The sequence below is a fragment of the Terrapene carolina genome, unplaced genomic scaffold (genome assembly GCF_002925995.2).
Source record: "Terrapene carolina triunguis isolate 2854851 unplaced genomic scaffold, T_m_triunguis-2.0 Scaffold68, whole genome shotgun sequence".
Classification (NCBI taxonomy): domain Eukaryota; kingdom Metazoa; phylum Chordata; order Testudines; family Emydidae; genus Terrapene; species Terrapene triunguis.
Genome location: NW_020664419.1, coordinates 47,832,090 through 47,855,956, shown reverse-complemented (window position 1 = coordinate 47,855,956; position 23,867 = coordinate 47,832,090). Strand labels below are relative to the sequence as shown.

The 23,867-nt window shown below is 39.9% G+C and overlaps 1 protein-coding gene across 1 annotated transcript in view; it reads right to left on the bottom strand.

The window, feature by feature from the left end:
* Positions 1 to 23,867, bottom strand: part of CNTN1 (contactin 1) — a 296,072-nt gene that overhangs the window by 126,428 nt on the left and 145,777 nt on the right. The window contains exons 4-8 of the mRNA XM_024201075.1: positions 18,037 to 18,209; positions 12,899 to 12,994; positions 8,284 to 8,493; positions 6,324 to 6,420; positions 5,961 to 6,142 (exon numbers count right to left, since the gene is read on the bottom strand). Of these exons, the coding sequence (XP_024056843.1) occupies positions 5,961 to 6,142; positions 6,324 to 6,420; positions 8,284 to 8,493; positions 12,899 to 12,994; positions 18,037 to 18,209 (758 nt within the window). The remainder of the gene's footprint in view (positions 1 to 5,960; positions 6,143 to 6,323; positions 6,421 to 8,283; positions 8,494 to 12,898; positions 12,995 to 18,036; positions 18,210 to 23,867) is intronic.

Here is a 23,867-nt window from a genome sequence, read left to right as displayed (position 1 = left end):
CATTCTCATGAGAGTGGTCACTGAAGAGGGACAGGGAAGGAGGATAGGAAGGAGGGACAGAAGTAAACTGGAGGGCATAACCCAGTTCCACCATGCTTAGAACCCACTGATCCATGGCAATGTGGGACAAAGCACTTAGGAAGTGGGAAAGGCGGTTGGTAAAAATAGGGGACGGTACCCTGGGAGGTTATAGGTTACTCTCGAGCAACAAGTCAAAATGAATGCTTTGAGGAACCGCTGAGACTGTTGTGGGTGGAATGGCTTTCTTTTCGTCACCAGTGTATAAGTCCCCAGTGACTTAAGCATCGCTCTTGAGTCCTTAAGGCTACAAAGCCTTTCATCCATCTTCTCAGAGAAGAGTGAAAGGCCTTTGAACGGGAGGTCCTGAATGGTTTGCTGCACCTCCGGGGCAAACATGACGATTGCACTCAAGATGAATGCCGCATGGAAATGGCGGAAGCCATAACATGAGCCACTGAATCCACCACATCCAGGCTCATCTGCGCAGCTGACCTGGCCACTAATCCTGCTTGGCCTCATTAGGAAGCTTGTCCTTAACTCCAGGATGCTTTCCCACAGGTTAAAATCATACCAACCAAGTAGAACCTGCTAGTTCACGATTCTCAGTTGTTACCCTCATGTGGAATAAATTTTCCCGACAAAAGGATAGCTTCCTTGCTTTCTTCCCCTTCGGGGTTGAAGTCTGATCCTTTTCATTTGCAGCAGACAATACGAGGGAACCTGGAGGCAGGTGATAGTAAAAATGTTCATTACCTTGGGAAGGGACATATAATCTCCTTTCCACACTTTTAGCGGTGAGAGGAAGGGAGGATGGGGTCAGCTATAAGCTTAGGGTGGGCTCTAGGATGGCCTCATTTATAGGGAGAGCTACCCTAGAGGATCCAGCAGAGGTGAAAATGTCCACCAATCTGTGTGACTTTCCTTGCACCTTCTCTGGCTGGCTATCCAGAGCCATAGTCACCCTTTTTTAGCATGTCCTGATGGACTCTGAAGTCATCTCGTGTGGGTGAGGTAGACTCCGCAAGTACTGCCTCATCCAAGGATGAAGAAGAAGAGGCCAGTGGTTGCTGAGGGGGACCCTCGTCCAATTCTTGAACTGGAGTAATCAATTCCCCTTGCACAGTACTGATATCGGCAGAGGGGGAATGGATACTGGTTCTCACGTCCCAATGTCTACTGAATGCTGCAGAGTGTGGAGGAAAGCCACAAAGGCTCCAGAAGGGGACTGGTACAGTGCTGGGACCCAGCTGTTTGCCGGCCATTGATCTGGACCAAGGTGGGTAGACATCCTGCTGGGGTTGCTCTGGTCTGGAGGCATAAGATCCGACCTTAGAATCCAAAAAGGGGAATGAGTCTGCTTCCTCTGGCCATGGGTGAGCTGACTCCAGTGTTATCAGGGAGACCTGTTGCAAATCAGGTGACAGAGGCAACGGCGAGATCACTGCAGGCTTTCCTCTGATGGAATCTGCTGAGACGCTGCAACTGTAGCAGCCACCAGTATTGAATGGTGACTGGTACCAGAACAGGCACTGGAGAATCCAACTTGCCCACTCCTGGTGCCAGACGGGAATCTTGTCCCATAAGTGAAACCAGAACCAACAAGTTCAGTAGTTTGCAAGCTGCCTCAAGCACTTCAGGTGTAGACTAGTACTGTCAAAGTACCAGGAGTTGACCCGTCAGTACTAGGAGTTGTGCCAGTCCTGTGATTGGTCTCAATGGGCCTTTCCTAGGCTTGGCAGTCAGCAATCCTCTTTGCAGGGAAGTTGTGCCAGGGGGAAGGTCTCTTCTTTGAGTGCCCCTCAATATCCTTTGCAGCACCCAGTGCCTGGCCTGTAGTTCTCGAAGGCCCCAGTACCGAGTCCTTTGAGGACTTCTTTGGTACCAATGAGGCTAGTTAGAGTGGACGGAGCACTCTTGACTAACTCATACGTGCTCCGAACAGGAAGGTTCTGATGGAGGGCGAAGCACAGATGCCATGAGTAAATATTTGAGCCTGGCCACCCTGTCCTTTTTTGAACGGGGCCTGAATCCTCTACAAATGTGACATTTGTCACCTATGTGGGCTTCCCCCAGAATTTCAGCTGTGGTGGGAGTCACTGACTGGTATTGGCTTGCCATAGGTGTGACAGCCCTTAAAGCCAGGAGAGTGTGGCATGAGTCCGGTACTGGACCCAGTACCCAAAAAGGCACCGGAGAGCAGTTTACACTAAGAACTAGACTAAACTTATTGTAATTGGTAATTATATACAAAAACACTACTCTAAGCCAAACTAACATGACAGGAACTATATAAACAAAGTGAGGGAAGATTTTTGAAATGCAAAGATCACAGCTCCAATAACTGTCACGGGTAGTAGGAAGGAACTGAGGGGGAGTGTTGGGGGCAGCAGAGCCCTTTATACCTGTGAGCAGTGGCATGAGGCACCAGGAGCTCATGCTGCCCCGACGGGAACTGCTGAAGGAAAAATCTCAGACAACTGTGGACGAAGCACACACACACACCTACAGTGGAATTGACATGTGCAATCACTTAAAAGAAGAATCATTACAATACTGTGCTATTCATTAACATTAGTTCCTAGTTTTAAGCAGCAATACAAAGATATTTTGACTGTATTGATGGTGCTGTGTTTTACATCTCATACTGCTTTATATATTCTTTAAGAAGGAACTGAGAATTTATAAGGAAGGAGCAGAGAGGTTTTTCTTTCTTTTATTTGTAATTACTCTCGTGTGTCTCTTCGCAAAATATTGTTTGCTATAATTATATGGACTGTATCATTATATATGTTTAAATTCAGTTCACTACAAGTGTAGCAGTCCAGTTTACAATTGTTATATCAGGACTAAGGATTATTCCTTTTTTGTCAAAACATATGTTCATGCTTTCATGTGCAGTGTGCACATAAGGTTTTATTTGCATGGAAAAAATCAGACTCTTCTTCTTAGACTGCAAGCATCAGTGCATGTCAGCTATCGCAGAATGTGCAAGAATATAATTCCTATACTAATTACAAGTGATGGCATGAAATGTTTCATGAGGCCAGTCAACTGAAAGTCATTCTGAGTGACAAACTGTGCTGAAATTTTAGCCAAAGGCATGCACAAACTATAATGAAATAATGAACATAAAAAGTATGCAAAGCTAATACTACGGATCTGGCTTAAACCAATTGAAGGAACCCAGGCTTATGGCTGGAAATTTATCTTTAACTCGCCCTCTGGAAAACATTCATTTATAGAAGATCTTGCTGAGTGTACTTGCAGAATCTAGTAGATGCAACAAGGTGGGTTGCTTCAGCCATAAAGAAAATTAACAACGCTTTTCATATAAAATCTCTTTTAAGCATGATAGTCCTTCATTTTGCTAGTTCCATATTGCTTCCTGGAACTGTTGTAAGCTCTTCCTACTGGAAGCATGCCAATTTTTCCACTTCGTCCTTTTTGATATCCTTGTTCTAATGGGCAACTAGGTATATGCAACCCCATCTATATGGGGGCATACATACCCTACAAGATATTTGTAATACATATCCCTATAATTTCCCCACTAAGCCCTCACAAAAACTTAAAATACACATATTTGCAGCACAGATAACTAATCATAGCAAACTTAGAGTCTGAGGGCCAAGTCATAATAATTCCCCTCCACTCTCCTACCTGCCCCTCCAAATTAGGAGATTTTTTATAAAGTTAAAGAAGGTTAATTTTTTAAAAATAGTATGGGCAGGGATATTGGGTCAAATATAGAATCATAGAATATCAGGGTTGAAAGGGACCTCAGGAGGTTATCTAGTCCAATCCCCTGCTCAAAGCAGGACCAATCCCCAAATGACTGCTTTACGGCTCTGACCATAGTCTCCAGAAAGAGAACATTTTAATTTTAAATTTCAGTTTAAGAATATAGCTTTCATTTAACAGAAAAGCTCATGACAATGTAATCTTGATATCAGAAATGTCCCACTAAAACATGCGCTGGCATGTTTTTGATGGACTTCTCTTCGAAAGTTAATTTTCCTTCTGAGACAGTAAATGAATGCACAAAATTATATTAAAATATGGGGAAAAAAGTATAAGCACCTCTTCCCATAGATGCAGAAGTCTCAGAAACATAAGGGCAGATACAAATTTACTATAGGGGAGTTGAATTGTCCTATACCAATTGCAGTAACTGTAATCACAAGGAATGCTGCACATTGCAAGAAATACTATAGTGAAGGTTTTCTTACATGGGTGATTCAGAGGTCATCAAGCATTGGGAATATTGTAAATTAGTAATGCACCAACTAATTTAAGTAAGAAACATTGGTAGTCACAGAATATTTGGAATTATCCCATGAGCACCATAATAACTGTAAACAATTTTTATAGCAGTAACAATGGGAAGTGGATGTGACATCGTGATTGCTGAAGTGAATATAAGATAATACTTGTTACCTCTACTGTGTTCTTATTAGATTGCAGTTATTCCACATACTAACTGATTAGTAGCACCATAAAATAGATATAAGTAAACAATTTGGAGTTGCAGACTTGGAGGGATAGCTCAGGGGTTTGAGCATTGGCCTGCTTAAAACCAGGGTTGAGTTCAATCCTTGAGGCGACCATTTAGGGCTATGGAGCAAAAATCTGTCTGGGGATTGGTCCTGCTTTGAGCAGGGGGTTGGACCTCCTGAGGTCCCTTCCAACCCTGATATTCTATAACAAGGAATGCACTTCAAATGTGCATTATTTATTCTTCCCCAGAAAATATTCCATGGAAACAAAGAAGGCATTTAAGAAACAAACAAAACCCAAATGCACCTACATTTATTCTTGCGCTGTATAAGTGCCAAAATAATAGAAAAGTCACATTAATTATCATTACGTGTAAGAAATAGTGGTGACCCTCTGACAGTGAGAGTCAGGTTATCTCAGGCCCATTCCACTGCTAGCAGTAGGATGCACTTTGTTCCTGAGTGCTAAACATAGAATGATAGACATGTCACAGTTTGGAAGAAGAGAAAGCCAATGGTGCAAAATGACAGGAACAAAAATAAAAACAATTGTTGAATGAAAACAAACACCATTGAGATTTTTTTACAAATACAGTTTTTTGTATTCGAAGTGATTTAATGGAAATGTGCCTCCAATGGGAAAAAAAACCCAAAGGTATTTAAAATCTAGAAAAAGTGAAGTAGAGAAAGCTCAAAAGAATTATTAACATTCATATACATTAGTAGAATATGTCACTGAAGTTAGGATTAAATAGACATTTAAGAGACCTCAGAAATCTTTAGAAAGTGTGTATATAAAAGAGAAATTGTAGGCAGGAAGAAGAGACGGAAAGGGTGAAAAGAGCCAGACAGAATGAGGAAACAAGAAAGTGTGATAAACCTAGTGACCTCTTTTTCCCTTAGCAGTTCTTACATTTGACTGCTCTCAGGGCCGCCCCGGGGGGGGGGGGGGGGGGGAGGGGGGGGAATTTGCACCAGGCCCTGGGCCCCACAGGGGCCCCCATGAGAGTTTTTTGGGGCTCCTGGAGTGGGGTCCTTCACTTGCTTCGGGGCCCCCAGAGCTTCTTCCACTCCGGGTCTTCGGTGGCAATTTCGCGGCGGTGGCTCCCCGCCGCCGAAGACCCCAGGTCCCCATAATCCTCTGGGCGGCCCTGACTGTTCTACAATTAAGCAAATTAGCTTCCATTTTTATGTTATTTTTAAACCCTTGAACATTGCATTCAAGATGTAAGTACAGCTATTACAATGAATTAAATTGAGCAGTTGTTCAATTAATAAATCATTTTTATGGTTGTCTCACAATGCATGAATTTTGGATTTTGTTTTATTAACTCAAACAACAGTGTGTCAAAACGATGCAATTAGATAACATGGATATCAAGTGTGAAAACACAGGTGCTTCCCAACATAAGAATTTTTGAAGAATTAAAATGCTTTATCTACCTTGAACATAAACTGTTGCCTGATGTTTATCTTTTCCTTTATAGTTTTCAGCTTCACATTCATAAACTCCTTCATCTTCAAACTGAATATTTAAGATCTTGAGTACTGCACCAGACATGCTTATCTCAGCAGTTGCTGGCATGGGTTCAAGAGGCTTATTCCATCTAATCTCAGGAACAGGGCTTTGAAAAGACATAATAATACAAGTTAGCACTGTTTAGGAACTGGCTATTAATTTGCATTATGTAGAAATGTATTTGCTGCTGAAATGTTTTTCTGTTAAATATCCTGAACTTTTGCTCCCAATGAGATATGAAAGCCAATATATTATTCTACAACTAAATGAATATACAGTATACTTACTTCCCAAGTGCAAAACATTCCAGTGTCACATTTTGCCCCAGAAGTGCATACGTATCCTTGAACTTAACCTTGATATCAGCTGGATATACTTTAGATCCTAACGTTAAAAGAGATTCACAGACATAGCCAGTCAGTGACAGAAATTAATACAGCAATTTTAACTTCTACAGCTCAAGAAAACATCTTAAAAATCCAAAGAGAAGTTTTCTTTACGATATGTGACACCATGTCCATTATCAATGAAGTCTGACTTAACATCGAACAACTTTAACAATAAGGCAGAACTGTTCTTAAAAAAAAAAAGAATTATCTTTCATTGGATGATTAATAGCTAATATAGTCAAGAGCACAATTCTGTAGTGTAAACACATTTAAACTTATTTTGAAGTGTAACAGTAGATTGTAAAGATGAGGGAGAGAGCACATTCCTATCTTTTGTGGGCAGTCAAAGCCTAGTCAACTTATCTCCATGGCTTCCTTAGAACAAGTGTGGATAGAATCATTTTCATTTTTGTGAACTTTAAGGTCACCCCCTTCTCTTCCGCAGGCACAGAGGTACTTGGAAGTAGCAGAACTATTGTGCTTTGTTGCACAGGGAAATAGGGAATGATGGAATGCCAGGAGTCTATGTGGACACATAAAACCCTATCTACCAGTGAGCTGAGCTCTGTGGAGCATCTGTTGTGCTATCAGATGAAGGTCTCAGTATGGGTGTGGGCCAAGGAACAGCTAGGGACAGGATCAGTTGAGCTGAAACTACCTAGATTCACTGGCTATTACCAGTTAGAGAGCAGAGAAAAAAATCGAACAGCCGCAAGGGTTACTGAAGTTCTGAAAATACAGAGCAACTCTACTGCTGCTCCATGGTCCAAGGAAAGGGGTGGATTCCTTCCCTCTTCCAGACCAGCCTCAAGTCAGGCTGGCATAAGGTCAATAGTTTGTCTATTAGTGAATAAATGGCACTTATTGATTATTAATTTAATTGTTATCCAATAGTTCTAATGCCAATTAACATGTTTTTCCATGGATAGGAACCACTCACACCTGGAGACATACCTTAAGTATTTATCCTAAGTTCTCTCTAAATGTGGAAATTCTGTGGTGAACATTCTATTAAAATAGTAAAGTAAATAAATATGAAATAGGAATCTAGTGTATTCTTTAAAATTTAAAATATGAAAAATATGTGCCCTCTTATCAAGTGAGCCCAGTTTCGTTAAAACTAAATCTTGCATCAAGCCAATAGTGGGTGAAAGACAAGTGATGGACATTCCAAACTGCAAGCAGGGCAGTATTTACAGTATTGAAAATGCATAACTTTGCTGATGAAATGGCAGTGAAAAATCTAGTAACATGAAGCAAAAGAGAAGGCTCAGGGGATTGGCACAACTATACAAAGCCTTTGATCTCTCGATAACCAAGTACAGACCTTCCCTCCCTCCTGCAGGAAGAGCAGGTCAGTGGCTTTTACAATACCATTCCAGAGTCATCATAGCGGAACGTAGCAGGGCATGGGAGCGTGGGCCAGAAGAGGCTAGGTTTCCCACTCCTTAGGGGATTTCCCAGAAAACATAATACTGCCAGGAGCTGCCTCAACTTTTCCATGGAGTCACGACCTCCCCAACAGGGATCCCAAGGGCTGCCAAAGCCAGGAGATATGACAGGTTTTGAGACAGGTCCAGTGGCCTACTCCATGATGGTGATGGTGGGGAAAAACTCATACCTTGAGGATAGAGAAGGGACTCTGAGGGGATCTTCATGGAGGTTTCCTCTCCAAGACCACCCCTGTAGGAGGGAATGATCTGGGCCTTTGTATGTGGAACGTTTAAATAATATCTCTGAAGTAACTCTACCAAAATGCTAGTTCACTGACTGCCTTAAGATTTATCTCAGAGCTAAAAATACTGCAGTAAATGGGAAAAAAATCAAAATGCAAACAGAACACTTCTCAAATACTTACGGTCTACCACCTGAGGAATAAGTGGAATGAATTTGCTGAATACACTCTTTGTGATTGAAGGACTGGACACAAAACATGAATAATTGCCTCTATCTGATGCTTCTACATTTGCAATGTAGAGATTGCCATTTGTCTGTGACACAAATCGCCGTTTGTCCAAAGTAATGAATACTGGGAACTCATTTAGAAGCCAGCGATAACTGAGATCATCTAGAGGAAAATATTTTCTAGTTAATATTTAGCAAACCCAATAGTAATAGTATCAGCTTCTTGTACTAAATCAAGCCACAGTGTGTTCTGTAGTATCATCTATAGTAATGTAAAAGACAGTGATTTTTTGCAGAGTATGCAATATTTAAGGATTAATAAGGAGGATCTATAAAGCTAATCAGAAAACCTAGAAAACCCACTAGATTATGAACTGATTTATTTCCTTTTAATGAGCAGTTCCTTAGTTTTTAGTTAGGAAGATGGAGTCAGATAAGAAATAAGAACACATATCTCAGAGCAGCAAATTAGAGGAGTGAAAGTAGGGAGGGACAAAATAGTTTGCCAGCTCCTCACAAGGTCAACTTCAATTCTTAAAAACAAAATATTAAAATCAAAATGTTGCACTGTCTGCTAAGAGGACCAAATTAAGATGAATGTCTGTGAGATACCATCTATTTGCTTCTGAAGTTCAAAATACTCCATTTAATGTTATACGAAATATCAGGTGATATAAAACAAATCTAAAGATGGCTTACATGAAAAATCACACAGATAAAAAACAGAGATACTGGGTTAGGCCATGATTTTTAAAGGTATTTAGGCATTGCTCCATTCAATGATGCAATGCCTAACTGATTTAGGAACCTAAATCTCATTTTCAAAAGTATCATAGGTATTCAGGACTAGATCCACAAAGGGGACTAGATCCACTCAGTGTTTGCAGTGCCTAACTTTTAGGTGCGCTGCTTAATGCAATCCCTGAATTAGGTGCCCAGTCCTGCAATACAACACTGTTAGGAGTATTAGTGCCAATGCAGGATCCAGGCCTGTAGTTTCGCCTGAGATAGTACTATGAGTTCTGCTTGCCTGTTTGGTTTTGGATATATATATGTTTTTACTAATATGTGTGAACAAAGGGATTCTTACTAAGAACAAAGACAGACACTGTAAATGTTGCTTTTGCCTAAACCACATGGGTTTGTTAATATAATGGAAATAGATAAGAGCAGTTGAAGTGTTACTGGGCCTGGTGGGAATGTAATATATGAGAGCACACTTGAAAACTGCTTCGACTCCTTATCTGAAGGCAAGGTCAAGCAACTAGTCGGGAAGGGCAAGGGGGGATTCGGGAGGAAGGTAAAACACTAATAGACCAGAGGAATGCCTACCCCTGACTGGAGTACAACCTCACTCCTTACCCTTCCCATGGGATACAAAAGGGGTGGGAATGAAGACCCTAGCCCGCTGACCCCCCAGAATGGAACATGACCATAAGCTATAAGAGGTGGGACTGTGGGCGTGCATTTCAGGTATAATTGTGCCTGCTGAGGAGGGGGGAGTGGAAACACTGGAAAACAGGACTCTGTGGCGTCAGAGTTATGCTGTACATATGCCTTCTGGAAATTAACCCCAATAAACATCGCATTGCTTGCACTGTGGTCTTCTGGTCTGCTTTCCGTCTGTGTGACAAGAACCAGGAGAGATGGTGAAGGAAAGCCCTCGAACAAACACATGGGGAGAGACAGGTACCTAAGAATGGAATTCACAAAAGCCAGCAAGTTGAGCAGGGAGCCACTTAAGATAGCCAGTAGGAAATGCTGAGGAGAGAGGTGGGACTTAAGATTCCTTCTGCTTGGGATTCACGGCCATATACCCTTTTCTAGACTTAAATATTAATTAGTATAGACCTATCCCTTCCCAAGAGAGTGCCTAACCATCAGGCTAGAAACTCTCCCTCTCTCTTAGGCCCAATATATACAAAGTGGCACAGCTTCAACAGTAAAGATTGAAAGAGACCCACTTGAGAATACCCAATCGCTCAGTAGTTAGGGCATTCACAGGGGATATGGGAGAGCGGGTTCAAGTCCCTGCTCCACATGAAGCAGAGTGGGGAGCTGAACCCATGTCTATTGGTTAAAAGGGGGGTGGCACCACCACTGCCACCATCTCCTCCTCTGGCAGATGTGTTTGGTTCAGGCCCTCAATCCAGTAGGTGTGCTTTCAGCATGCCGACCAGATTGGACCCTGTAGGTAAAGGAACGCCTAGTTTGTGAATTATGTTGGGGCTTAGGTGTGAATTAGATGCTGAGTGTCAGGACTGATATGGCTTTGCATATGCCCACCAGAGGAAACTTAGGTGCCTAGGGAGTTTAGGCCCATACTAAGTTAAGTGGCAGCTAAGTAGAGGTTCTGAGGATCTAAATTTGTATTTAGCTGCCTAAAGTGCCTGTGAGGTGGTGCCTAAATCTTTTTGAGGATCTGGTCTTTAGGCGCCTAAGTCTGACTAAAAGTTAATGGGACATAGGCTCCTAAGTGAGTTAGGCACCACAACACCTAAATACCTTTACAAATCTGGGACTTAGCCCATTAGGGGAGTGATCAGAGAACTTTCTCTGAGGCACCATCTCATCAGCTAACTCACTAGGAACTAGCATCAAAATCTGTGAACTAAGCACCTAACATTAGGTACCCGAGTCCATAATTACCTCATAGGACACGGCTATTTCTACCTCCTTGCATATACTCAATGCAGGATAACTTTTGGTAATTTGACATGATCTCCAGCAATCATTTATTGTATAAATAAAGTGTCACTATTTGAAGAAACACAATTGTTTCGATATTTCTTCAACAGATTTAATTAATGCTTTGGATATTAGGAAAATAAGAAACTTTGCATGTTCTCTATGTCCTTCTTGATGATGAATTCTCTATCAGCTAGAGAATATCTATTTTGGGGGGAGTTAGCAGTAATAGCAAGTTTCCCAAAAGGAAGCATAATTTAGCCTTCTAATACCAAATCATTGTCTAACTACTATCTGAAAGAATTAGTTTGCAGAGTTAATTTAAATGTGCTTGCTTTCAAACCTTCAGCTGCAGCTTTTAACGTGGCAAGCTGAGCTCAGAATTGGTAATTACTGTACCAAATTAAAGAGTCTAAACACAATTCAACGTTAAATTCATGTCAAACTTGAATTAAACATTGTTAAATCATAAAATAGAAAGATGGAAATGTTAAGACCAAGAAGAAAATATCCATATATTTCTTCTGTTTGCATTATGTCAATATATAATCTTCTCAGAACAGTAAATGATACCATGCAGTAAAGTTAAAATGTAATGGGCCAAATACTGCTCTTACTGAGGTCACTGGTAAAACTCCTATTGACTTCAACAGTATCAGGATGAAACAAACTATCATGTGAAAATTTTGGTTGCTGACTTTCCTGATACAAGGTGCTATGATGTCCACTGGATGAGATGAATTGTCTTATCTTAGGTAGATATCTGGCCCATCATTGTAGTATCTGAGTGCCTCACCCCTGTGAGGTCGGGAAATGCTATTACAGATGAGGAACTGAAGCACAGGGAGGTTACGTGATTTGCCCAAGGTCACACAGAAAATCTGTGGTGGAGCAAGGAACTGAACCCAGTCCCAGGTTACTGCCATAGGTAATGGACCATCCTTCCTCCCAAATTCATAGAATCATAGAAATGTAGGACTGGAAGGGACCTCGATAGGTCATCTAGTCCAATCCCCTGTACTGAGGCAAGACTAAGTATTATCTAGACCTCCCCTGCCAGGTGTTCACCTAACCTGTTCTTAAAAAAAACTCCAGTGACAGAGATTCCACAACCTCTCTAGGTAAATTACTTGATTTCTTTTTAATAATCTTATTTCTAATTTCAAAAACTGTTTGTAAATTCTAAAAGTAATTTGTACCTTATTGCTGTCACCACATAATTGAAGCCTTAGTTATACACATTACAACATAATTTTCACTCAGCTTCTATTAGTCTTGCTTTATTGTTTATTCCATATCACTATATACACTTTTAATAGTTTACAGACAAATTGACCAGAAAAACCAGCAATGTTTTGTGTGCATTGTGATTTTCTCTATTCTAGTTTGTACATCTGGGAAAATTTCTCCCTCGTCCTATACACTGTTCATCTACAAATATGTTGCCTGAAACTTATCTAGTGGATTTGAGCCTGGGAAAAAAGTTACTGCTGTTTATTTACATCTCATATGAGTCAAGAAAAAGCTCCTTTCTCCATATGTCCATGAAGCAAGCAAGACCATAGGTTTTGGGGGGAAGAGAGAAATATAATCAGAGATTTTATTTAATTTTAACTAACTGAAGTATTAACAGTCTCTAGAAATCTTTGTTCGTTAACTTAAAGGGCTCAGTCCACTCTCCGAAGGATTAAAGAAAAACTATCAGAAGGAATAATTTCTTGCCTTCCTTAATGCATTCTTAATTTAAACTACACGGTGTATACCAGCAGTATCTTTATCCCATTTATTAGATTTAAATGGAAAATATCTTAATCACACATATACATCCTATCCCTTCCAGACTATAGAGATTGAAAATGGTGCAGTTTCAGTTGAATTACCTGGGTAATGGTAAGGAGGCTGGCAAAGAAGCACTGCTCCAATACCCTCCCGTACTTTCACCTCATAGCGTTCCTCGGGTGGAAACGTATCAAGATCTAGATTAAAAAAATAAAGAGACAATATAAGGTTTTTTCAGTGTTTTAGGATTATTTTCTATATTCGGATTTAAACATACAGCTCCTTTAGAGATGAATGTAGAAATACATCAATGTTTGAGACAAAGTGCAGGGCCATACAGCCTGTTTTGTTTGCTTTAATACTAGTATCACCAACTTTAATGGCTCTGCCTGTTCTAACCACTGCAGCTGCAACTGCCCATAAAGAAAAAAGAAATGTTGACTTTGGCTCTGATTCTCAGGTCCAGGTGAGCTGCATTTAGAGCAAGAACCCAAGGATGGGTAGGTGACTTCAGAGAATCTTTCATTTTCCCAAATAAGGGGCTGTCCAGGAGGCCAACTCAACCCCTGTTGTAACTTGGAGCATCCCCATGGCTTCCCTCGAGATGAACCAGGCTGTCCCTGCCTCATGGACTATTCCAACAGCCAAGGACTGCTCAATGGCAGAGTGGTCCAGCTATGTATCCTATGCCAAGGGCTTTGAGATGGGGGCACAAAGCCAGCTGGGGGGATCCTCAGCTGGCTGGCTGAAACAGCTCTATGACCACCTTATGCCAGTGGAACAGTGCAAAGGGTCTTCTGTAGAAGGGCCAAGAATCAGATCCTTTTGAGTTACACATTCTACAGCTGTAGTATTGCAATAATGGTGGCCACGATTATAAGACAGTGATGGTTTGGTTGCATGTCAGTTACTGACAGCAGATTTTATTTATTTATGTTAAGAGAGGTACCTACAAGCTGGGCAATAGCTACCCTTCCCGTGTCACTTTCATTGTCGTATCTCTTATCAAATTAGATTGGGGCAGGGACTGTCTCTTTTACTAAGTGTTTGCATAGCACAAAGTACAATGGGAGTGGGGGAATCCGGAATGGGTCTTCTAAGTGCTGATGTAGTCTAAATAAACAATAATAAAGTATTAAAAGCTGTGCACAAAATCCTTCCCATCAAAAGCCAAAGGAATCATCCAACCTAAATTCAGATTATTTCAACTCTCTTCCCCAGGCTGCTAAAAGTGTCTGGTTCCAGGATCTAACTACAACTTAAGTTCATGAGTAGCAAGGCAGAAACAATAACGACTAATCAGGATAGAGATGCATACGCATTTACACAAAAGGACATCTGTATGGTTTATGAACTACTGTAACTGAGAAGACAGTAGAATAAATACTGTACACATAGCAGAGGGACATCAAAATAATAGGGTAAGAGGAGAAGCAGATCTTTTTAGTGACTGCTTGTAGGACAAACATCATAAAAGAAATCTCTAAAGACCTCTGCTATTAATATATAAACAGGGTATCTCTTCAAATGTCTGAACACCACACTCTCTTGATTCACTTTCTAGCTCACAACTAATTCAACCAATTATTCTTATGTATGGTTGGTTTAGTATTGGTACAAACTAGATTTGCAATGAAATCTGAGCTAGTTAAGAACATAAGAACAGCCATTCTGGGTCAGAACAAAGGTCCATCTAGCCCAGTATCTTGTCTTCCAACAGTGGCCAATGCCAGGTGCCCCAGAGGGAATGAATAGAACAGGTAATCATCAAGTGATCCATCCAGTCGCCCATTCCCAGCTTCTAGCAAACAGAGGCTAGGAACACCATCCCTGCCCATCCTGGCTAATAGCCATTGATGGACCTATCCTCCATGAACTTATCTAGTTCTTTTTTGAACCCTGTTATAGTCTTGGCCTTCATAACATCCTCTGGCAAGGAGTTCCACAGGTTGACTGTGTGTTGTGTGAAAAAATACTTCCTTTTGTTTGCTTGAAACCTGCTGCCTATTAAAGCATATTTATTTGATCAGGAATTGAATCCAAGCCGCGGCAGCAGGAGCACCAAATCCTAACCGCTAGACCACCGGGGAGGACATAAGTTCTTAAATTGGCATGACTTGGAATTCACGTATGTATGTATTCACCTACAGCATGAAACAGATGCCTTTCATTTGTCAAAGTGGACTACTCTTATCAAGCAGCTGTCCATGATATTTGCTTCCGACTTCACAACATGTTTTTCCTGGCTCTAAAATTTCACAATTTCTTGTGAGGTTGCCACTGTTTTTCATTCCCTCTTTCATCTTGGCATACTGCAGTTGTAAATCTAGTATAGTGATTGTAAAAACTACGAGTGCTATCCATGAGTGGAAAATATAAAACAAAGTGATTACTATTTTGAATATGGCCAAAGTATGGTTTGAGGAAAGAAAAAAAATCTAGTTGTCATTTTTTAAATACTTACTTTAATAATTTCCAGTTAAAATATGTAAATGCCTAACTTTATATCTAGACTTTTTATTTATGGTGTGTTTTGGATAAATTCGTGAACTTTAGGAATAATCACCACAAATTCAAAGGCATAGAAAAGAACAGGCAATTTAAATGTAAAAATAAATAAATGAGGTTTTTAGTGAAATAGAACGGTCTGTGCCAGAGTGAACAGAGATGTCTGTACAATTACTGATCTATAACTGCACAGTTTCTTCCCACTTATGAAATGCCCTGAATGCTGATTGGCTCTGAGTGTCTGAATGCTGATTGGCTCTGAGTGTCTGATTTGCATAATGACTATCATTATTACTCAGTAATTATAAAGAATGTGAATCCTTGAACTGTAATTGGAAGATATCCATTATTAACCAGAGTGCAAGAATTTGTATAATCACTTTACAGTTATAACTGTACATTGATTATGCAAATGTCTTTGCTTGCTCTGTTTGGCTACTACAGTCCCTCTGCTATGATTTGGCTCCTGTTATTACAATTTTCAATCCATTTTCCACCAAAAAGGAGGTGGTTCAGCTTCTGACTCCCATCAGCATAAGTCAAAAAAGCACCAACATTTTACGTGAAAGAAGAAAATTCCCCAAAGCAAAGGAAGTTGTTGTGGGTGTGCGTGCGCACGTGCAAGTATGTGCGTGCATGTGTGTGGTAACAGCTGAAAGGGAAAATCTTTTTTAAAACTACTTTAAAACCTTTGATTCATTTCTCTCCTGGAGACCCAATTCAGCCCCATTGAGATCAATGATATTTTTGCCAATGTTTGCACGATTGGACTTTTCAGTTTAACCCCCCCCCCCTTCCTAAGAAGCCAGCTTGGATTTTGTCCCAATGACAATTTTTATTTAATTGAATTTAAGATGGCTGTCTTCACTATGAAAATCTCTTCCCTTTTCTCCCAAGTACTAATATTAAACATTTTTTGAATTTCACCAATTTTTTTTTCAGTTTTATAGAACAGGCAAGTCAATGAAAAAAACTAAAAAGTTTTTCACAATTATTTTTAGCATTTTTGAACGAGCTCTATGCCAAATATGGTTCTGAAACAGAAGTATTTCACAGTTATTGTGGTGGTGGGGAGGGAGAAGAGTTTTGCTGACCTATAGAGAGACAGGGGAAGGGGAAATAATAGAACAAAGGAAACAAGAGACCACAAAGTTTTAATGCTTTTTTAAAAAACAGATTTTCAGCAGTTTCCTGGCATATTTTGGTTTCTGTTGTTTTTTGATTCATCCCTGTCATTAGCATTTGAATATTTGCTTACAAAGCTCAGCGTAACAATGCTGTTAACCTGATATAACCTAGGGATGTAAATATCATTTAAAAAGTTAATCGTTTAAATGATTAAAATCATATCGTTTAACCGGTTAAAGGGAGCGGTACTGGGGCTGCTCTGGCCAGCTCGGGGCTGGGGCTTACACCTCTTTAAAGTGCCCCACTCCAAGTCTTCAGCCACAGGCATCTGCAGTGTGAACTACTGGAATGCATGCCACTCCTTGGATATTAGTGGGAAAGTGTGCCTACTGGCTAAATTCACCTTCACTACAGAGAAACTCTAATCCAGCCTTGCGTTTCTGGTAGAAAACGCACTGTGGAATATTTCTATTTAAAATACAGACCACACGTGCATCCAGACTTATGTGAAAATCCATGAGTCTGGCTTCACTTTTAAATCTTTGGTCCCATAATATTAAATTTACTTTCACAAAACATTACAACATGGGGTTTACATTAAACCTCTTAAACCGGTGATATTATTCACTAAAAGTGAAATACTGCCCTGTGCAGAGAGCTATCACAAGGCCTATGGAGCACTTGTCTTGCCTAAGCCCTTAATATGGGGATTAAGCAGACCATAGGGCCTTATACAGGATCTCTGCATGAGGGCAGATTTCACCCTGTGTTTTTAATGTACAAAATATTTCCAGGATAACATCATTTTAAGGGGGAAATTAAAACAAAACAACAACAACAAAAACCCTTCTTTCTCCAGATGATAAAATCTAGCTATTTATGTTACCTAGGTACATTTTTTTTAGGGTGATCAGATGTTCCGATTTTATAAGGATAGTCCCAATATCTGGGGATTTGTCTTATATAGGCGCCTATTCCTCCCACCCCATTCCAGGTTTTCACACGTGCTATCTGGTCACCCTAATCTTTCTCAACAAAGTATCTGTTGTTGACAGTGTGTTTGTGGAAAATACTGGCTCCATTGTCTGAAGTTGACAGAAAAGCCCTCAGCAGGGCCTTAAATGTGGCATAAGGATTGCAGCATTCTTTTCACTATAAAATGACACATCATCCATCTTCAAGAACTTCCAATCTGTTTTGACAAGGATGACAGCTGACCTTCATCATGTGAACCTATCTGTATCTCTCTTCTGACAACTTCCCCATGGGTTCTATTGTGTCTTAAAAAAATTAGGACACTATATGCCTCAAGATTGTGGGAATTCCCCCTCTCTGGCTAAACAAGCTGTGTGACCCTCTTTGCAGATATAAACTTAAGGCCTTTGAGATGGTTGTAATGCCAACAGCAGGATGAAGAGTATAAGCTGCTTTAAAAACTTACTTCTTGCTGGTCTGTCGATGAAGGCACGTTATATAATTTTCACAGAGCAATACAATGATACAATGCAATGACTAAAATGCTGCAACAATAATACAGTGAAACATTGACCATTTAAACCTAATCAGTATGTGCTTATCTGTTTTAAAGTTAACAATTGCTTACATCCAAAACTTAGAGTAGCTTCAGCGCTTCGGACAGTTCCAAAGATATTCGATGCTATGCAAACATATTTCCCAGCATCCTTTGATTTCTCTGGGTTATTGATAAGAAGTCTACCTCCCACGATACTGTAGCGATCCTTTGTTAAATCAATATCCCAGTCATTTAGTTTCCACCTATTAAAAAAAGAAAAGGTGATGTGATGGTTGCAAAAAATCTACTCAAAAAATTATTTGCAAGAAAACTCTTCATATATGGGTTCACAACTTGCTATTAATTGTAAATAACTATGATATTATATTCATGTATTACAATAAATGGTTTTATTTTAATTTTCCTCAGACAAGGCTCTCAAATTTGACCTGCCTTAATGGCATATAAACGTGATGTATGGCAGTGTAGTTGTAGCCATGACAGTCCCAGGATATTAGAGAGACAAGGTGGGTGAGGTAATATCTTTTAACAGAAGTTGGTCCAATAAAAAAAATATTACCTCACCCAAATTATCTCTCTATAAACATGATGGTCAGTCCAATTCGCAAGGTGAGAACAACAACCATCCGTGAGACTGAAAGAGCTATACGAGGGTGGGGCTGGGGGAGGGGGTCAAGTAGCTAAAGAAAACACCCACTGTGCACCCATGGAATATGCAACAACAGAGTTACTACCTAATCTCTACCAGATCCTCCCCCATACACTTGGGGATGTGTAGGCCAAGGAAGTCACTCCAGGCATAAAGTAATGGTAATGCCAGTGAAAAGAAAGTCAGACTTGTTCTAACACTGCCATTTTTTTAAACAACAAAATTGCTGGGGACTTCTACCCTGACTGCTAGAAGAATGACTGGGGCACTCTGCATGGGAGACTGGGTGGGTAAATGGATGGGTCGGCTCCCGCATTTGAGGCACTGCTGTTTTATTTCATAAAATACATCCCCAACAAGGCAGGAACTCAGTGAGCCAAATTCATCCCTAGTGTAACTCTACTCATTTCAATGGAGTTACTCCAGAAATGAATATGACCCAATACTTTTGAACTGCCCACACAATTCCATGGGAATGTATAGGTATTATTGTGTCCACTAGAGGGAGCCCATAATCTTGCTTGAAGGCAACAGAAATGTATTGAGAATATATAAAGCCTACAAAGTTCAAAGTATGCACACAATTTCATATCAAGATCTACAGGCAAACAATACTTTTTGAAAATCAGATTACTCTCTGTTTGCTTCTTCAACAAAAAGAACTACCGAAAGGTTGTGTTAAATGCAGTTACTGTCGGGAAGTTAAAGTTAATTAAAAATTGAAATTTGAAAAAGAGAGAAAAATCATGTGAAGTGATTTTAATAAAAATACATCCCTAACAAGATCAAAACTCAATAACTTTCAAACAGGAAGCTTTTGCATAGCATCAGCAGTAATAAACAATAATAATAATAGTAATAAAATCTTTAATTATATTCCTGGGAATTAAAAGTTATTTCATTCCCATTAAGAAAATCACATGTAGACATTATTAATAAATTATAAAATATATGAAGAAATATACAAGGGTAGCTATCACATACATAGTTTAAAATATGACAAAACAGACCAGAACATTCTGCACAAACTGGAATCTGTGGTGAATCAGAAGAAAAGCTCATAGTAAACATGTTCTTCTGAACTTGTTAGTTTGAGGTCAGTACACAGTCATGTTTCCTTGATCCAGCTTGAATTTTTCTTTTTGTATGAACACAATATCATTTATATTCCTTCGTAAAACAAGGTTACTCTATAATTAAATGTCATAAAAATAGACCTTAATAGACTCATTCAAAATGTGCACAAACCATAACTGAGTAACCATGGGATCTTATTACTGTAAACACTGTCTCTCCTCATGCAGTTCCTCTAGCTGACCCCAATACTGCAAATACTTATGAGTAACTTCATGCACAAGAAAAAGTCCTATTTAGCTCAGTGGGACTTCTCATATGCTAAAAGTTTCTAAGGAGTGCAGGTCTTTTCATGGTAAGAACTATTATTACACTCATTGTGTCACAGCTAAAACAAATTGTAAGCTCTTCAGGACATGGGACACTTTTGTATTTGTTCTGTAAAGTGCTCAACATACTTTTGGGTGTCATATTAACAAAAATGTGGGTCCGTGGGGCCTATATAAGAAGCTGGTGGCTCAGTCAGGGCCAATCCAGATGGAGGGAGGTAGGAAGGCTAGAGACCAAAAGAGAGCAGGGGAGGGAGAGCTTAGAGAAGAGCTCTCTGCCAAGAAAGCTAGCAAAGCTCTGAACCCAGAAAGGGGGGCTATGGAAAAAGCCTGTATGGAGGCAGGATATGGTAGGACTCTGGATGCTGTGTATTTGAGAAACTGGAGAAGGCAATATAGGAAGTGGTCCCGAGAGAAGCAGGTCAGTTGGAATCTTATGGCGGACAACCTATGGCTTACACCCCTATTGTCAGAGGTCTGAAGTAGAGGGATGGCACTTGTCACCTTTGTGGTGCCACCTTTCAAGATGACAAGGCAACTCCCTGAAACAAAGCTTAGAAGCCCAAGAAGGACATAAGGATATTTGAGCCCTATAGAAGGATGAAGAATTGCGACACTTGGAGACAGGTAATGTGGACAAACTCCTGCATAAATAGGGAAGAGACCAGCATGCATCTGGTGAGAATATCAGGAGACCTAAAAATTGAGCTCAGGGAAGTACTGAAGATTTTGTGTTGGACTACTGTTTATCTCCAAAACGGAGTGGTTGAAGGCATCACAGTGACCAAAAAGCCAATGGAAGACTGTTGGAGAGACAGGAAAATGAAGACATTGTTCTGAGGTAACTATACCAGCAGGTAAGAACATAAGAATGGCCATACTGGGTCAGACCAAAGGTCCATCCAGCCCAGTATCCTGTCTACCGACAGTGGCCAATGCCAGGTGTCCCAGAGGGAGTGAACCTAACAGGTAATAATCAAGTGATGTCTCTCCTACCATCCATCTCCACCCTCTGACAAACAGAGGCTAGGGACACCATTCCTTACCCATCCTGACTAATAGCCATTAATGGACTTAACCTCCATGAATTTATCTAGTTCTCTTTTAAACCCTGTTATAGTCCTAGCCTTCACAACCTCCTCAGGCAAGGAGTTCCACAGGTTGACGGTGCGTTGTGTGAAGAAGAACTTCCTTTTATTTGTTTTAAACCTGCTGCCCATTAATTTCATTTGGTGGCCCCAAGTTCTTATATTATGGGAACAAGTAAATAACTTTTCCTTATTCACTTTCTCCACACCACTCATGATTTTATATACCTCTATCATATCCCTCCCTGTCTCCTCTTTTCCAAGCTGAAAAGTCCTAGCCTCTTTAATATCTCCTCATATGGGACCCATTCCAAACCCCTAATCATTTTAGTTGCCCTTCTCTGAACCTTTTCTAATGCCAGTATATCTTTTTTGAGACGGGGAGACCACATCTGCACGCAGTATTCAAGATATGGGCGTACCATGGATGTATATAACGGCAATAAGATATTCTCTGTCTTATTCTCTATCCCTTTTTGAATGATTCCTAAGATCCTGTTTGCTTTTCTGACTGCCGCTGCATACTGCGTGGACATCTTCAGAGAACTATCCACGATGACTCCAAGATCTCTTTCCTGATTAGTTGTAGCTAAATTAGCCTCCCATCATATTGTATGTACAGTTGGGGTTATTTTTCCCAATGTGCATTACTTTACATTTATTCACATTACATTTCATTTGCCATTTTGTTGCCCAATCACTTAGTTTTGTGAGATCTTTTTGAAGTTCTTCACAGTCTGCTTTGGTCTTAACTATCTTGAGCAGTTTAGTATCATCTGCAAACTTTGCCACCTCACTGTTTACCCCTTTCTCCAGATCATTTATGAATAAGTTGAATAGGACTGGTCCTAGGACTGACCCTTGGGGAACACCACTAGTTACCCCTCTCCATTCTGAAAATTTACCATTTATTCCTACCCTTTGTTCCCTGTCTTTTAACTAGTTCTCAATCCATGAAAGGATCTTCCCTCTTATCCCATGACAACTTAATTTACATAAGAGCCTTTGGTGAGGGTCCTTGTCAAAGGCTTTCTGGAAATCTAAGTAGACTATGTCCACTGGATCCCCCTTGTCCACATGTTTGTTGACCTCTTCAAAGAACTCTAATAGATTAGTAAGACATTATTTCCCTTTACAGAAACCATGTTGACTTTTGCCCAACAATTTATGTTCTTCTGTGTGTCCGACAATTTTATTCTTCACCATTGTTTCAACTAATTTGCCTGGTACTGAAGTTAGATTTACCGGTCTGTAATTGCCAGGATCACCTAGAGCCCTTTTAAAATATTGGTGTTACATTAGCTATCTTCCAGTCATTGGGTACAGAAGCTGATTTAAAGGACAGGTTACAAACCATAGTTAATAGTTCCACAATTTCACATTTGAGTTCTTTCAGAACTCTTGGGTGAATGCCATCTGGTCCCGGTGACTTGTTACTGTTAAGTTTATCAATTAATTCCAAAACCTCCTCTAGTGACATTTCAATCTGTGAAAATTCATGCTGTTGAATTATGCTAACTGCAAATAAGTAAAAAAATTACAGCAAGAAATACTCAGATCTGTTATTGAATGGAAAATAAGGCTGTTAAGCGATTAAAAAAAATAATCGCAATTAATCGCGCGATTAAAAAAAATTAATCGTGATTAATCACGCTGTTAAACAATAATAGATTACTATTTATTTAAATATTTTTGGATGATTTCTACATTTTCAAATATATTGATTTCAATTACAACACAGAATACAAAGTGTACTCTGCTCACTTTATATTTATTTTTTATTACAAATATTTGCACTGTAAAAAACAAAAGAAATAGCATTTTTCAATTCACCTAATACAAATACTATGATGCAATCTCTTTATCATGAAAGTTGAACGTACAAATGTAGAATTATGTACAAAAAATAACTGCATTCAAAAATAAAACAATGTAAAACTTTAAGGCCTACAAGTCCACTCAGTCCTACTTCTGGTTCAGGCAATCACTCAGACAAACAAGTTTTTTTTACATTTGCAGGAAATAATGCTGCCCGTTTCTTATTTACAGTGTCACCTGAAAGTGAGAATTACAACACAGGCGTTTGTATGGCATTGTTGTAGCCGGCATCGCAAGACATTTACGTGCCAGATGCACTAAAGATTCATATGTCCCTTCATGCTTCAACCACCATTCCAAAGGATATGCGTCCATGCTGATGACGGATTCTGCTCAATAACAATCCAAAGCAGTGCAGACCGATGCATGTTCATTTTCATCATCTGAGTCAGATCCCACCAACAGAAGGTTGATTTTCTTTTTTGGCGGTTCAAGTTCTGTAGTTTCTGCATCAGAGTGTTGCTCTTTTAAGACTTCTGAAAGCATGCTCCACACCTCATCCTTCTCAGATTTTAGAAGGCACTTCAGATTCTTAAATCTTAGGTAGAGCGCAGTATCTATCTTTAGAAATCTGATATTGGAACCTTCTTTGTGTTTTGTCAAATCTGCAGTGAAAGTGTTCTTAAATCAAACAGCATATGCCTGGTCATCATCCGAGACTACCATAATACAAAATATATGGCAGAATGCGGGTAAAACCATGGAGCAAGAAACATACAATTCTCCTCCAAGGAGCTCAATCATGAATTTAATTAATGCATTTTCTTTAATGAGAATCATCAGCATGGAAACATGTCCTCTGGAATGGTGGTCAACAGGAAACTTGGAAATGGCTGAGATGCTTAATGACTTCTTTGTTTCGGTCTTCACCGAGAAGTCTGA